The sequence below is a fragment of the Columba livia genome, chromosome 2 (assembly GCF_036013475.1).
Source record: "Columba livia isolate bColLiv1 breed racing homer chromosome 2, bColLiv1.pat.W.v2, whole genome shotgun sequence".
NCBI classification, from domain to species: Eukaryota; Metazoa; Chordata; class Aves; order Columbiformes; family Columbidae; genus Columba; species Columba livia.
Window position 1 is genome coordinate 52,805,205 of NC_088603.1, and position 17,206 is coordinate 52,822,410.

At 35.0% G+C, this 17,206-nt stretch overlaps 1 protein-coding gene across 50 annotated transcripts in view; it reads left to right on the forward strand.

Annotated features, from left to right (window-relative positions):
- The window catches only part of CLASP2 (cytoplasmic linker associated protein 2), a 152,230-nt gene that overhangs the window by 98,232 nt on the left and 36,792 nt on the right, over positions 1 to 17,206 (forward strand). For 8 of the 50 annotated variants that reach the window (XM_065051921.1, XM_065051926.1, XM_065051923.1 and 5 more), the window contains 8 exons: positions 1,404 to 1,427; positions 4,235 to 4,252; positions 6,175 to 6,276; positions 6,411 to 6,437; positions 9,374 to 9,400; positions 11,346 to 11,516; positions 12,436 to 12,543; positions 17,051 to 17,113. In XM_065051921.1, coding sequence (XP_064907993.1) covers positions 1,404 to 1,427; positions 4,235 to 4,252; positions 6,175 to 6,276; positions 6,411 to 6,437; positions 9,374 to 9,400; positions 11,346 to 11,516; positions 12,436 to 12,543; positions 17,051 to 17,113 — 540 coding nt within the window. The remainder of the gene's footprint in view (positions 1 to 1,403; positions 1,428 to 4,234; positions 4,253 to 6,174; positions 6,277 to 6,410; positions 6,438 to 9,373; positions 9,401 to 11,345; positions 11,517 to 12,435; positions 12,544 to 17,050; positions 17,114 to 17,206) is intronic. The other 42 variants (XM_065051927.1, XM_065051934.1, XM_065051931.1 and 39 more) reach the window with 14 other exon arrangements.

The window sequence follows — 17,206 nt, forward strand, 5'->3', positions numbered from 1 at the left end:
ATACAATGGTTGTTTAAAATGATGAAATAATGTGATACTAGCAACGTATAGTAAAGTCAAATCCTATTACAGATAGCAGCAATAGTCATGAAGACCCAGGTTTGTTTATGGTCTCATGAAAGCAGTACTGCTGCATTTACCTTGGCTTATTCTCCTAACAGTTTTTTAATAGTGGTAAGATAATTTAAATGACATGTAGCTGTCCTCTCTCACCTGTGTAGAGATTGTGACTGTGTTTGACTATGCATTAACTTCAAAATATTGTTTGCTCTTAGTTTTAGATGTAACCTTAAAATGCATGGTGTGTGAATCCAAGCAAATGCCATGTTTCAGAAAATAGACAACTTTGTAATGTCGTCCCCTCTGTTCATATTAAGGGGGATGTTTATACTAGTCCAAATACTAAATGATAGAGTTGTCGAGTTAATGCTGACCATGGTACTAAAATATTTAGACAATGGTACTATATTTCCTTAATACTTTCCACATCTTCTCAGATGTTGTAGTCAATACCAAAATAAAGAACATTGTCTGCTGGAGCTTGAGTTTGTTTTCACCCTTATGTACGGAGAAACATCTACCTTTTTAGTTAAAAAACTGCCAAATTTGTAGCCTCAGAGGACCACAAGTTCATGAACATAGTAATCTATAGTTGTCTTTACCCATCTTTTCCCTTTTTATTTTTAATAGAACTCTTGCTTGCTTATTTATGATTTTTTAAGACTGTTCAAGCAGCAGGAGGACATCCTCTAGTTTAGTTATTCTAGATGTTGACTGTCTTTGACATCCTTATAGTATTAAGGTCCTTTCTGAGGAGACTTGAGCACTAATTATATAAGTCTCACACTAAATATTTTAATTTTGATTGTTACTGTCAGAGTATGTATGCACTGCCTTCCAGCTGAACTGATAAATCTTTAATGCTTTTAAACCAGAGTGGAACTTTCTCGTATTTGTCCTCTGTCTTTATTGTGATGTCTTTTTCCCTCCCATGCCTTACCCTAAGTGGGGTTTCATGCTCCATGGCAAATTTCAGAAGAAATATAAATATTGTGGCTCAGTAATGATATAAATATGTGCTGATGCTTCAGTAACTGTTGAACACAAAGCATGAAAGAGTTCATAAATATTTTACTAGTAAGGATTTGCCCAAATCTGGGTAGTAGGGACAGATTCAAGGTCCATGCCTGGGTACGTGTACCCCATTCTGTAATTTTGTACCTTGAACTGAGAGAAACCAACTTTACTTAAGGTAGCTTATACATGCATGAATTAGATAAATGTGTCTGCTGTATTTAATATTAATGTATTTTCCTTAATTAATGTTTTATGACTCTGCTGTGAACATCTTTATTCTAACACACTAAGTTTTCCATGTTTCTTTGCCTGCTTTTTCAACAAAGAGGATACTTCTGACAAGATGGATGGTAAGAAATTGTTTAGTCTGTCCTCTAATTCTATTAAATATTTTTAAAAGTGTCTTCTATGTTAAATTAGTCACGTTTAATGTATTTGTCTGTTCATTAACAAAACACTATGCTGTTTTCATTAACCTGTATGTAATCTTGATGTTTTAATATGTGTTGTGTTATTGCTGTATTTGTCAGTATTTTTGATTGGTCTGTATCAGCAACAGAAACTTTATCAGAAATTGGATTCGTTTTTTATAAAGGCTCTGTTAATTACAGAGCAATTCTGCAATCAGTACTTGCTTTTTTTTTTTTAATTGGCTCTAGTTCCCTCAAGTTTCATAGTTTTACCTGTAAAGTCAAGTTTTTTTACTTCTTGGCAGAACAGCAGTGGGAGAGCAGAAGATGCTTGACAACATAACTTAAGACTTTTTTTTTTAACATAAGACTAAAATCTTCTCTTTCAAAAGCAGTCTTATCAAAATCTAGTCTAGTTACAGGGTTTTAAGTGCCCGTAAATGACGTAATACAATGTAATTCTATTGAAGAATAGCTTCTTAAAAAGACCCATTAAAATAGTGTTGCAGCTAAGTTTTATAGCACTTTTTTTTTTTCTTAATTCACTATAGTAAGCACATGGAGGAAGTTGTCATATATATTTATCACAATGACAAAGCAGTTGAGAATGAGGCTTCTCATAGCAGTTGTCTGTTTCAGGTTTCTAAGTACTGCTTCCCATATAATAAAGTGACTGAGTCCCAGCTTGTTGCCTGATAATTCTAGTTTTAATTTATTGCCTGGGAAAAATTAATGAGTCAGTTATGTTTGCTACTTACTTAATAATTGTAATTTGTTTATTAACAGTTCATATTTCAAATAATTTTTTTTTACTGGAAGCGAAGCAGGTGGTATTTTTCGTAGAAATGAAAACAGCAAGAAGGCAGATCACTAAAACCCAGAATCGTGAATCATTTTAAAGCTCAGATAATCAGTTTCATGAGAGGTACTTTTTGGAAGAATTTGAGCCATTTTTGAGTATTGCAAATGCCAAGCTTACTTTACTAAAAGGAGGGGAGTTTGTGCAGGATAGTAGTGTCTGTCTTGCTTATTTTCATATCAGATTTCCTTATGTAGTGTATAATATGATTTATTCGTATCTGTGCTAAACACTTAATCTTGGGGTTATATGCATTGTCACCAGCAATCAAGGTTCTTAGGGCCATGTGTATGTGTACAGGCTTTTTCTTTTGTTCACACTGGTAGTCACAACAAATGGTGTCTCACACTTTTGTTTAAAAATAGTAGGGAAGTGCTGCAAAACAGATCAGAATAACAGCGTTGTTTGGGGTTTTTTTTCCTGGAGGATATCTGTAGAGATGATGTGTGAGACAGAATAAGCACAGCTCGGCTCTGCAACTGTAATTGTGGGATAGAGCTACCCTGATCTAAAAACCACTAGAAGGAAATAATCGTTTTGCTGTTTCCCACTAATCTTGGCCACATGTTTTTACCACTTGTTTCACTAGTGCCTTGTAATGCTCCATTATCAATCACTATAGCTGAACAAACTCCAGAAAGCTGATTTCATAAAACAAAAGTGAATAGTATTTTGTTATTTGGCTTTTGGAGCTGACACTGAGCCTGTAGCTATCCAAACCTGGTGGAAGCACAAAGGTGAAGAGGCAGGAGAAGCAGAACCAGCCTTTTTAGGAGAGGTCTCTGTGAGCCTGACTTGGGTGTTGCATAGAACCTGCTTTCCAAGGTCCAGCTTGGGAAGAATGTTGGATATGGGGAGCAGGTAGTTTAGGGTTTGTTCTTTTTTTCATACAGACTGGAAAACTTTGAGACAATCCTACATACATATTAGTGTAACTCATTTTTGTGAAGAAGCATTGAAATTTACACTGAATTATTTTTTAGAGGGAGTTTTAAAAAACAGTGCCTTGAAGACAGTAGAATGTGAGAAAGCCATAACCAGATGTGCTGAGAAAGCCAAGCTCAGGCTGGCCAAAGACAGACATTTTAATCATTGTCGTTCTCTTACAAGGCAGAAACGTCAAAGAGTGAAAACAAAAATGGAAATAGACTTAGATTTTTTTGAGGCATTTAACATTTCTATTACTACTAACATAACATTTTATTCCATAATGATTTGTTTCAAAGGAACTTAGAGGAAGGTGTGCTCTTTAGATAGCTTCCCATCAATTCCTAGGTACCGATGTCAGTAAAAGGATTTGTCTGACTCATTTTATCATAATCAAGCCTTGTTAAAGTTTGGCATACCTGTTTAAGTGTGATCCGGTTTCAGCAAGCTCATTTTACTTAAACTTCTCTGAGCAAAACTTGATCTTGTGCATGTAGATCTTCAGACTAATTAATGGACTTAATTCAGATAAATCCTTCTTGCTGGCAGTTCCTATCAAATCATCACTGTCCAGTGTGGGAAACACTGACCTTGTGTTTTCCTCTGAGGTAATTTATAATAGTATGTTTTGTATTTTCAGAGGAGCTTGCATTAACATATTTTAATGTCTGTTTTGAGCTGTACATAAAATTTAATTGACTCATTTAATTTTCTTTTGATGGTGGTTTTGTAACAAGTTTGGATGGCAGTGCTATATATGGTGTTCTTGTAAATCACTAACAATATAGTATGGATGTTTCTTGATAATTTTGCTTGAGTTCTGTAATGGAATTACAACAAAAAAACTTTAGCCCCCTTGACTTAATAAAATTTGTCAAGGTTCATAAGATTAATCTCAAAGGAATTGGAGAGACACAGTATTGTTTGGAATATCATGTGTTTTGTTATTTTTTCTGTTTAGGAACAGCTTCTGAAGATGGTAAGAAAATATTTTGTCAGACTAGCTAATATTTTCAGCTTCATATTTTCATTGATACAATTCAAGCTTTAGAAATAGAATATGGTCTTTCTGGGGCTTAGTGAAGGTTCATAACTCCAGATAGCTTATGCATCTAATACTTGGTTGTCATGTAGTGTTTTTTAAATTCTTTTGCTTTTATTTTGATTCTCAAGTATTCATCTGCAGTAGAAGTGTCATTGCTTAACATTTTAGTGTGAAAACATAGGAGCTTTATAATTTTGCATTTGTTTTTTAAAGCAAATCTTGTCACAGAATATTTCATCAAATGTGTTCATGCTCTGGGAAGCAGATGCTACTATTACTTATCTCTTTGAGACTTGGGAATTCATTTTCAATAAGCTAGTAACATTTAAACCTGTCATTAGTGAATGGATGTAGAGGCTCCAAGTTCATTTCCCTAAATACAAAATACTTTATTATTATTATTTTGATAAAATTGAGCCAGATTCCAAGCGATAATTTAACCAGTATCTAAATATCTAAATAGTGGCACTCTGTATTCCTAGGATTTTGAACCAAATTCCGAATGCAGTTACATGCCTTGCAGTCTCACAGCACTCAGTGGGAAAACATTGCCATTGCACGGGGATAACTAGTAGAGCTTGGACTAGTTAATCTAACCGTTCTTGCTAACCTATTGTTTTCTAATAGTTTAGTAAATAACCTCCTTTATCCTGATTCTCTTCTTATAGACTCTCATCTATGGCTATTCCTTCTGCTTGGATGAATAATGTTAACTTGGTTGGTCTCCAAATTCTGCTGTGGAAAGCCTAAAGAGGCTAGAACTAAATAACAGTCTGTTATTCTTCTGAGTCAAATATTGACTCTGCTTGTCTAGAAAATATTTGAATGATGCTGGTTTTAAAAGTGGATTACTTGTTGAGCTAGATCCACCCTGTACAAGTATTTTGGGTTTAATTCTTGCAACTTTTAAGAATTATGTCTAGCCTGGGTTTAGGTTTTGTTTCATTTTTCTATTGTTTAAGAGGTTGGCTTAGGAAATGTAGCACATGACTCTACTATTTTCTTTTACGAATAATCTTTCAGTTACCTATAATTCATCCAGCTGGGGTCTTCCTTTCTTTTGTAACTTCATTGTATATTCTGGATGTTATGAGGAACGTGGCTCATAATGGAGAAAAGTTTAACCCAAAACCAAGATGGTTTGGCATTCTAGAGAAAGGTGGATCTATTGTTTTAATTGTAGATACTCACTTTAATCTCTTTCTCAGTTCTATCTGTTGCGGAGAGTAGTATTTAATTATGTTGTCACTGAGAAAGTACTTAAGTGTATTTGGTCTCCGCAAAAGGCTTGGGAAACCCTGCACAAGTCTATACGACTGTGGCCAGGAAAACAGTAGAATCTGCAGTAATAGGAAAGCTAGCATTTAAATTTCTTAAAAGGACGAGTGAAGTTAGGACAAAACGTCAGAACCCTATTAAAAAACTAGTCAACGTAATTTTTGTAGTTTTATGACAGGAAAAATAGAACTACGACCACAAGTAATAATCAGAAGACTGTACCTGATCATCATCATTAGTGTATGCATTGCCTATTATATTTAATAAACTTCCCCTTTTTTCATACAGTCAATCTATTTATGTAGGAAGCAAGAACTAGCTAGCTAGTTCAGGGTGTTTAAGTGATAATATAATAATTGTTTACTGGAACATGTAGTATTAGAGGAGAAGTATTTTGATTCCTCAGTTACTAAGTCCCTTAAGGTGTTCAAATTTCTGCTAATTATCCCAAGCGAATTTTCACCGATTGAGTTACCTTATGCTTCTTTTTTATCTACAGAAACTTAGTAAATACTACTGATGCTTTGCTTTCTACATTACTGTAAAAAAACTGATTTAATGCCATTTTTCTTTTCTAGGTCGTATACGAACAAAGTTCTCAACACCTTCTGTTGGTATTGGAAATTCTAAGACGGATTCCAGAGGACGGAGTAGAACCAAAGTGGTGTCGCAGTCTCAGCGTATGTATTTTCAGTTTGTCAGCTATACCTGATAAAGAGGCCAAATGTTTAAGTATATATTCATTGACCAATGGCTACAGTCAAAGTTAATTTTAAAAACAAGCTACATACTGAGTTGTTGTTCTGTGCCTTAGGTTCATCATCGCCAGACAAAAATGAAGGTATTTTTTTCAGTGTTTTGGGTCAGTGGTATTTGCATGCTTTTCTAATTCATGTTGTTTTTCTCTGGACAAAATACTAGGTTAGGTCTTAGTTTGCTATTTAAATTAGATAACAGCAGGAAATGAAATCTACCCTTAAATTCTGTCTTCAGTTATAACTTCTCAACATTCTTTTCCCCCCTTTCTGACCTCTCCAACATAAAAGACCAGTAAACTCCTGTATCCATTACATGTGACACATGGGCAAGTAATACAGAAGAATGAGTAGGCTGAATGGTGTCCTCAGTGTTACCTGCAAAACCTAATTTTTCATTTTTCAAGAAGTCTTGTTTTTCAGCCAGAAATACCTGTTACCATTTTAAGCTAGGTACTTCTCTAGCTCTTGAGTATATACCCCTCTTTGCGTATTATAGCTGTTACCTTTACTTAAATCTGCTTTGGAGTAAAAACACAAAACCCTAAATTTATAATCAGGTACTTAGCTTACATTGAATCAAAGGGTTAAAACAATCAGTTGCCTGTATGTCAGCTAATCCACAGTAATTATCTATGTTCGTTTAGAAACCAAAACAAATGCAAAATTTATGATCTGAGCACTGTCATTAATTAAGAAGGCCTGATCACCCCACATTCTTTGGCACTGGTTGACCTACAGCAATTTGTTCACATATCTGATATCTCCAACAGACGTCTTCTGACCAAGCTCTGTAGTGTTTTCAGGTTCCTATCTTTGTTTAATTAAGTGAAATGCAATGAAATTAATGAAAGGAAGCAACACTAAAATTAAAATCAACTAAACGGTCCTATATTTTGTCAGGTCTAATGTTATAAACCCAGTAAATTACATGGGTTTTGGATTTTCCAGTATACCTATTTTGCTATCAGTAACCCTTAAAACCCCTAATTCTGTGTTTAGTGGCAGAAACATTTGTCTTCCTAGCAATGACTGCTTTTATCATAAATAGAATTACTTTAGAGGTTAAAAAAGCGTGGGGTTTGTTTTTCTTGTTAGAGTACTTCCCATTCAGTTTTACATTATGTTATTTTCAAACAAATACTGTTGGATCAAACCTGATCCAATGCCTGCAGGTTTTGTGAAATAAAACTCTTAAAAAATCTGAACAGATAAATATAAAATAATAAAATCCAGTAACAGAATTTCTCCTAAGTTAATTTTTTGCTTTGATGGTGCTCTAATCCCACGAGTGTACATGGAATGAGAGCTTGAAAATAAAATATAGTTATTGACTGTGACAAAGGTTGTGCAAAACTTTGTTTTCACTGTTAAGATGACTATGCTATATCATAAGCAAAGAATATTTGAATTAATAATGTAAGGGAGAGAGGAGCTAACAGTCCTGTCAAATCAGTTTTTCCCGTCATGAAAAGCTGTGAGCAGTATCTGTAACATTAATGTTAAGAAAGTTCTGAAATAAGCTTTTTGAAAATACCTTCATACTTTAAATAGATTTGGTAATTTCTTAAAAAGTTGAGGTGTTTGATAATCTGTTTGGGGGAGGGGTTAAATATAGGTAGCATTAGAAGACTTCTGTGATGATCATCTGTATCTTCAGTGAAACAAACTGAAGATTTTTCAGTTTCTTTTCGCTAATAGTGACAAATATTTTGGTTTTGCACAGTATTAATGTCTAAAGAGATAAGCTGAATTGTTATTGAAATAACTGGATTTGTCTACATGCGATAGTGTGAATAAATGCACGAATGCATATTTCCAGCCTTTTATTACTACTTCTGTTCAGAACTGATGGCTGCAGATAGCTCATTATAACCTGTCAGTGGGGGAGAACAAGAATTCTGAGATGTTTTAAGGAAGATAAATGGGGCAAATACAAATAGAGAGGCAAAGGAGAACTGTCAGGCACTGTGTCGGCTGTTTGGGTGATGCTTCTCTATGAGACTGAAAATTTTCACAGCATTATGGAGAGCGAGATGCTTGATGTTTCCATACAGGGGATCGTTTTGGTTCCCCAGCTTATAGTGGGAGAATAGCTTCATATTCGATTTTAAGCCTTTTTTTTGAAAAGCCACTGTAACACCGATACTTTCGTAAATTTAGGGTTACAGCTATTCAGTACTTCTGTTCAAAGATCATGTTATGAAAGACTTGCAAACTTGAATGCTTTTCCAAAAAAAAATTGGTTTTAGGGTTTTAGAAGCCCTTTACTCTTCCTCTTCTGTTTTTAAATTGTAATATTAAAAATGCATATGCGATCTATATCTCATTGTATTCTTATCTATGGAAAAAAATCATTCCATTTTTTTCCTCTCCCTTCCTGTTTGGTCATCAGGTAGTTGAACAAGGTGTGCCAAAACTACATTACAATCCTCATTCAGAAAAAAAGTATAAAATTTCCGAATGGAAACAAATTGCTACTTTTATACTTCAGATTGATTTTAAAGAGGAAGACCTGAAATTCTATGCAAGTCTTTTCAGTTGTACCATTGTGAGGTTTTTTATTTTGTCATCCACCGCACTTGCAGCTCAGTTCCTTTACTGTCTGTCTCCAAAAAAATGTTTTGGCCTTGTGTGTAATTTTTGTTCAGCTGTTGAACTTCTTGAACCTTTTTGGCAATGTAATATTTTTTTAAAGTGACATGAAGGCTACAGTTTCATGTTTAATTGAAATGTAATTCTTCAGCATTATCCAGTTGTTGCTTCGAAAGCTGAAGAATTGTTATTTGCCTGTGCAGCTTTGCTTCATCTGCTTTGTATATAGCATCTGAGTTTAGTTCTTCAACTGTGGAAGCTACTTAAAAGCACTGCTTTAGCATAACCCCCTTGTGGCTTTTTTTCCTGTGTGAAATGACTAAAGCTTTCTTATTTCCATTTGCCATCCATTTTTTAATCTGCTCTGCTCCCTCCCTCTTCATGGATTATAAACCCTTACCCTAATCCTGCCTTTACACTTGTTCAGGATCACAGTCTGCTAACCCCATTGGTGGTAAGAGTCTACAGAATTTGTGTATACATCATTGTTTGATCACCTGTTTTGACATATCTCATATAAGGACCCTATTCAGCAGAAATTTTGGCTCGCTTTATTTTCTGTATGCTGCTCTTCCTTAATTGGATGCAATCCCAATTTAGGAGGCAGTAGAGATGGGAGTTCTTTGTCATGGTGGAATACCATTTTGGAAATCCTTTTTTTCGTCATTCGGTTCACTTAGATCAACTACTGGTGTTAGTACTGGCAACAGTATTCCGGTGCTGTTATTAGCATAATATTTTCAGGGTACTAAGCTTCATTTGGTATTTACACTAGAGTGGTGTACTTTGTAAGTCAGACAATAGAAAGATAAAGAAAGCATTAGAATGAGAGGTTGCATTTCTTCTGTATATTCTTAGAAGAGTTAAGTTTTTCAGGCTTCTGACCTATTGAAGAAAATATTTTAAAAGTCTCCGATATTGTGAAAACTTTCACAATATTTTATTGTTTTAGAGATGTAGGCCAGGAAGAAGGCATATTAGTATCAGGCCTAAGTTGAAATGCCGTGATATGAAAAAACTGCCAAACCTTTAATTTTTGCAGACTACAGCAGTTATAGATTTGCCTATTCTTTTTTTTTTGCTATAGAAATTATGCTTATTTTTTTCAGCCTGCATAATATTTTATTTATCATTTCTGCTGAATAGGTGCGTAGTTTGGAAAAGGGATTTTGCTAAATAATCATTTCAAGTTTGAATTCAAACAATGAATCTGAAAGTATATGCATGGTACATTGTTTTAGTTTTCTGCCTTCCACCCAATATATGTTTTATTTTGTTGGGGATTTTGTTTCTTTTCCCATATAGAGAAGCTTTAATCAACTTGTATCTTTTTTTAAATGTGCCTCATCAGAAGTAATCCATGAAACTCACTTTGAGATGTTGCATGTCAAGTCTATAGATCTGATAGCGTAGCTGTGGTCATATCGTTACGTGATTATTTTTAAAATGTTAATGAAGGGTTTGTATCTGTGTGTAAGTAGTTTTTGGTTAAAATTATGTTTTGTTTTTTATTTGGTCAGAATTCTTGAATTCTGCAGCTGGAAACAGTATATTTATATCAACTGGTGGTATGAATTAGTTATAAATGGATTATTTCTAAAGGCTTAGAACTTGATATTTCATTTACAGAAAATTTAAAATTAGGGACCAGTGACCAGTTTCTGGTAGTGAGTACAGTGTGTTGACCATTTCTAACACTTTTTAAGGTACAGTTTTGATTAATAAAAATGTAAGATGCTTAAATATGTCGTGATCAATTTTAAGCTTGTTTAGAACTAACTGAAGATTTTCTTCAAATTTGTGAGGTAACCTCCACAGAAGTGAACATGAGTATTTTAATTGTCTTCAGTGACATTTTATTTAATTTCTCAGAGAATAGTCCTTGAAGACCCCATGCTTTTAAAAGCAAGGGAGAAGAGTTTAGATGTTAACAAATGAAGTTATTTTATTACAGCATTGGTTGCATTGGAAGAGCCGGGATAATGATGAAATTGCTAGTTTGAAGTCGCTCCCTTTAGCTTTCTAGCATTTTTTTTTCTTTTTTAATAGAAAATGTGATTAGTGAGACCATGTAGCTTAAAAAATGAACACACCAATGCTTATATTAGGGGCATTGGAACTGTTGATGAAGACTAGAAATATTATTTATGGTTTCTTGAGCATATCTAGTGCTAAATACCATGCCAAGTACTTCCTTGCATTGGTAATTTTATCTACCATGTATGTAGTGCTATAAGAACTTGGACCAAGGCTTTCTATTTCACATTTTTACCTTCTAAGTTTTTCCAAATCATTTCAATCTACCACCACTTCACTACTGACTGTAAGCGTTTTTTTGTTTTTAACCATGGTTATTTATCTTCTATAATGTTACTTACGTTTATCCATTTTGCCTTCAGCTGGCAGCAGATCTGGGTCTCCTGGAAGAGTGTTGACAACAACCACACTTTCCACTATGAACACAGGAGTTCAGAGAGTGTTGGTGAATCCTGCAGCTGCACAAAAACGAAGCAAAATCCCACGAAGTCAGGGATGCAGTAGAGAAGCGAGTCCTTCCAGATTGTCAGTAGGTAAGAATCACTGAATAAGTTTCATTGTAGCCTTTCTTACTTTAAATGCTGAATATATATCTACAGCTTGCTTTTAGCTACAGGTGGATGATGAAATTATACATGTTGATACAAATCTAAACCATGCCTGTTTTCTGAGCTTTTTGATGTATGAGGCAGTTTTAAATTTAAGCTGAAACTTCAATTTTTTGGTTGTCAGAATGCACTGGTTCTTTTCCTCACCTTCCTTTCTTCTCTTTCACTTTTCTTCTTATCCCCATTCCCAAAATACCCATATCCATTGAATAAAAGTGTTACCATTTGGAAAATATTTTCTTCATTACTTTTGTGTGTATTCAGTGTATGTGTGCGTGCATGTGTATACTTCTGTGATACAAAAATGAATGTCGTGTCTTAAACCTCACAGTATAACCTGATGATACTTCATTACAGAAAAATACTATTGAAAAATATCAGTTGATTTTAATGGCATTGCTGCTGGTTTTGATTTTGTATTTTGATTTTTACCTTAGCTGCATTAAGAAAGCTTCTTTAGAAAGCTGTGGGGTTTTTTCATTTGCGTTACAGTTTATTGACTTACCTTGAACACAAATTCTGAATTAATAGTTATCTGTTTTTTGTTGCTTGTTTCCTCTCTGATCTTTTCAAGAGGTTTTTCAATCATTTTGTAAAGAGTTGGTAAATCCCCGTTTTAGAAGAAATAATTTAATCAAACTGGCTAGGCTTAGTGTCATCCGGTGCAATGAAGAAAGTGTGTGGAAACGGTTAATGACTTAAAATACAGCATAATCGCACAGGAGTCTTTTCTTAGAAATGCGTCTTTGATCTTACTGCAAACCAGAATTGCATTAAAACCGCAACTTTTCTTGTGTCTTCTCCCTTCCGTGCTGCTGTTGGTCTGCACCCTGAATCATACTAGCGCGAGGCAGCCGCATTCCTCGGCCTAGTGTGAGTCAGGGCTGCAGTCGGGAGGCCAGCCGCGAAAGCAGCAGGGACACGAGCCCTGTCCGCTCTTTTCCACCCCTCGGTAAGTACTGGAGCCCCTTGTCGTGCATGGCTGTCTGTGCCCTTCGTTATTTGCGCCTAATGAACCCGTGCCTCCTTCATTTAGCTTGTAGCCAGCCGCCATCGTTTTCCCTTCCTTTGGCTCGCTCACTGCTTAACTTCGATGGAGAATTGACCAATGTGTGAATGGGTTGCACACTGGAAAAAATAAACACTTCGCTAGTGTTAGTCTTATTTAAATACCAAGCCTGGAAATAACAAGGTTCATAGATTTTAGGCACTTACTAAGTTAGTAAGAATAAGGTTTACAGATGTTAGGTTTTGGGCACTTAAAAGGCGTTAAGTCACAAGAATGGTATTTGTTAAGACAAGCAGTAGAAGGTTAGGAGACGATGCCCTTGCTCTCAGAAGCCCTTTCTCTCAGAGGATAAGGTGGCGACACTGGAACAAGAACCAGTTCATACTGTTTTTGTGGTTACAATCTGAATAACAAAGGAATGTAATGCAAATGCAAAGGATTTCCTGGAAATGTAACGAACGTATATAATCTTTGTGGATATAGCCTTTGTTTGGAGCTAGGCAGAGCTATCCTCGTGAGAGCACCTGAGTGACGCATGCAAATAATTAAATGGAATGCTACTTTTAAAACCTTAAACCCTGGTTTTAGAAGTTTCTTCGATTTGCCAGTTTTACAGTATTAGTGTGATACGCCATGCCTAGAGGCTTTATTTTCGAAAGAACAATGATACTTTTGGGAAGTTATTTGAAATTACGTGTTTCTCTTTTTATTACAGCACTCATTTCTGGGGTGCGATTAGATAATCCATTTCTCACTGGCCAGCTGGAGCAAAGAATGTAGTGTGGCTGCCACCCTCGGCCTTTCCCTGCACCAACAGCTGGGGTCTGCTAGTACTCCAAATTGCTCCCGAGGCAATAAATCATTTTGATGTATATGAAGAAAACACATTTAATTCTATGTCTCCTTATCTATATTGTCATTGCTGTGTTGTTAAAAAATAATTTTAAAAATTAGCTTTTTGCTATTAGAGCAAGTGAATATGATGGTGTGGATAAGGGGCCGATCTATTGAAGCAGAACTGGATTCTGAGGCTGCTTTCTAGGGCAGGTAGCGAAGTCCTTTTCCCAGTAGATGAACCACAGTACAGTTCTGAAGTTTACTTTTAATCTGTCTAGAACAAGTGATGAGAAATTAAAGTAGCAGCTGTTGTTACATAGGGAAGCAGAGAGGAGTCGGAAACTTTGACATTCACACGTGTGGAGCCATGTTCAGTCTCCATTCCTACAGCTGCTCTAAGTTTTTGTTTCCACTTAGTATTTCAGCTTATCGGCCTGACCCTTAAAGAATTTTACAAGATTTTGTCAAGCTGTTGCTTGTTTCTGAAGGGTCAATAAGGCATGGGAACATTAGCTTATGATTACTTCAACATATTGTTGGTTAAGGATTAGGTAAAGCTTGTCATCTCCATGCATACTTCTCGAGATTACTAGAAGTTGGTAGTAAGTTTTGATTAGAAGTCTTTTTACATATTGGGGGTTTTCTTTTGAATGTTTGGTAATACAAAACTGCTCCTCTAAGATTGTATCTGAAACTGGTCTTTTTGTGTGTTTGTCTGAGTTAGTCTTCAGTGTGTATCCCTCTTCCTTTGTTTGTTCAAGTGTAGCTTAAAGTCAAGGACTTGGTAATAGTAGCTGTTAGACAGTCTGAAAATAGTAGATCTCTGTTTTATATCTCAAACTGAGGCACCTGGCTGTACTGCTAATTCATGTGGCAAACTTACTGTGGCCTGTTAAGGCAGTATGCTGCCTGTCAGCCATGGTTTCATTGGGAAAGTACAGATAAATTGAATGAAACCTGTTTCAATAATAAATGCTGATTTGCCCAGATGCTATTTAACTGGGAAATGAAATTAAAAGTAGACATTATGCAGGATCCATTAGTAAACTTGTATATTTTACTAAAACACAACTGGCAGGCCATGTTGTAGTACGCAGATTATTTTCTTTTAAAAACAAGGGTATTTTGCAGATCTTTTCATGCTTCTTTTGCTCCCTTACAGCTTGACTTCAATAGCATGCATGCAAAATCTGATTTATACTTTGTTTGGTTGAATGCATGTTAGCTTAAGAAAGCTGTATTCAACTAATACCGTAAGATGGGTCACTGAGGTTTTATTTTTGTTGGTGGAGTTTAACTTTTATATTCAGATATCAGATACAGTGGGTTGAATTGCCTGATGGCACAGAGAATGTTAAGTAGCACATATAGGAGACTGGTGGTGTTAAAAAAAGGCAGCTACACCTGAAATAAATGAGGATTACTAGGATTCTTTCTAGTATGACTTATTATTTGAATGATTTTGAATGTCATTCACTATTTTGTTGGACCAGTTTTGTCTTACAGGATGCTCTTAACTTCTATCAAAAATACTAAGTTTAATGTGTTTTCAAGGGTAAAAGTGGAAGCTGAATTAAAGCAAATTCAGCTTTGTCTTAGAGACAGTTTTACATGTGGTGGTGGAGGGGAGCATAATTTTTTTACTTAGAAACACTAAGCCCTATGGTACTTAAGATGACTTTTCTTTATACATTGATATAAAGTGTTTATGTAACCTCACATCTTGGTATAAGATGATAAGCTGGGAGAAAGCAGACACTTTGAGAAGCAAGTTATTTGTAATTTACGTGGATGTGCGTATCTTTCTGCTATGTAGAGTTAATATTAAATATCAGACTAGTATAATTTCCATGTATTACCCAAGAAATTATTTTAAGTCCATTTAAATTCCTGTTTGAGTCATATTCTAAAAAATGAAACAGCAAAAGCAAATGTTTGTACAATTTTGGCAATTGAAATGGGTACAAAGAATATTCTTGAAAATACACTTTAGAATGAGGTACGTTAGATTCAATATAGTGCTTCTTCTCACTGTCTGAAAAACTTTCCCAGCATGTTTCCAACATATATGGGGACAGGATCATGAGGATCATATTGAATTACATGCCTGAAGGTTGAATTTCTAAATGTACCTTTAATTTTCAGGGCTTGTTGATGGAAAGCAATAGAAAGGTCTATGCCATTATTGCTTGTACTTAAAGCTCTATCAAGCTTAATGCTGGTGTTTTGACATCCTCTGTGCTGAGACAGACTTTCTAAAGAGCCAAGTATTCCACAAAGTATTAGTTGCAAAATAACATTCCCTAGCTAAACAACTTCATGCATGAAATAAAATACGTGGCTGCACCTTATGTGAAGAGTAGTGAACTTTTAACTGGAAAAAACAGTGTTGTCTTTGGGACCTTTACAGGGCTTAGAATCATTTAGGAGTCCATTCAGATTAAAAGACGTGTGTTTCCCTAAATGTAATTTGGTCCATGTCAGGGTTATTTGATTCAGTCAGACTCTTAAATTGTCTAAGTTAATCAGAGTTAAGAATGATTCATTTCATTCCTGGTTTCTATTTATATTACTTTATAGATCAAAAAGGTGTAAAATATTTGCATTTACAGTTATTTATTGAATTATAAGATTATATCTGGGGTTTATATCACTGTGGGTAGACATTTGAATTCAGTTAAGTTTGTCAAAACCAGTTTCATTTACATGGCTGAAAAATCCCAAGCTAAATGAACTGAAGAAAAAAGAAGATGAATTCTTTAAAAACACACTGAATTTGAAATTTCTTGGTTAAGAAATAAAATATTAGCAATGGTGAGTCAGCTTCTTTAGAATCTCTAAAAGACCAGTTTTATACAAGTGCCAGAAGGAGGAGGGTGCTCAATTTTATTCAAAAGTCCTTAAGGATCTTTGGTTCCCAGTTTCCATAACTTTAAAGCATTTTAATGAGCTACAGTAACTAACATAAGTGTTTCAATTTCACATTTTATTTACTTAAAGAAAACAATACAAATGTCAAATACCAGTTTCATTAAGTTATTCAATTTTGTTTAAGAGCTTAAAATAATTTTAACTTTAAGCTGCACAGTGGTGAGTTTTAACTGAGGTTGACTTATCTGCACATAGGCTTATATAGGTGGTCAGCTGCTACCACAGTAAGTTCATGCAGTAGTCGCTTTTTGCAGATAATGTTTGGTATGTGAACTCTGGCTCTAACTTGAGTGCTTAGGAATGAGTTAATTCTACAGTGGAAGACCAGTATCAGTGGAACTTTTTAGATATTTTTGAGGGTTCTGTTTGTGTGTGTGTGCGCATGTGTGTCTACGCTTTTTCTTCTTTGAACCTAAACATACTTGCTTTTTATCTGCTCTTAATCTTTTAAATTAAAAAAAATTATGCATGGAACATCCAGTGTACATAAACCTACATAATTCTATATAATCATTTTCTATATAATCAAGGAATCAAGAAGCGTTTTCCTTCTATGTAATACTCAATTTCTTGTGCTAAAGCTGAATATTCTTGATAAATATTCTTGCATTCATCTAAGCAACTATTGCAGCACTGTGATTCTATGGTAATAGATAGGGTTTGTATGATCCTGTTATTGCAGCTTCCAGACATCACTCCAGATCCACTGGTGCCCTCTACACTCCTGATGTTTATGGGGCTACAGGTGAAGGATGAGTACACTTTGCTGTCATCTGTGCAGTCATCCTGGATTATTTTTTTTCCCCACCCACTTGGTTATTTTTGTAGTTCAGTTTTT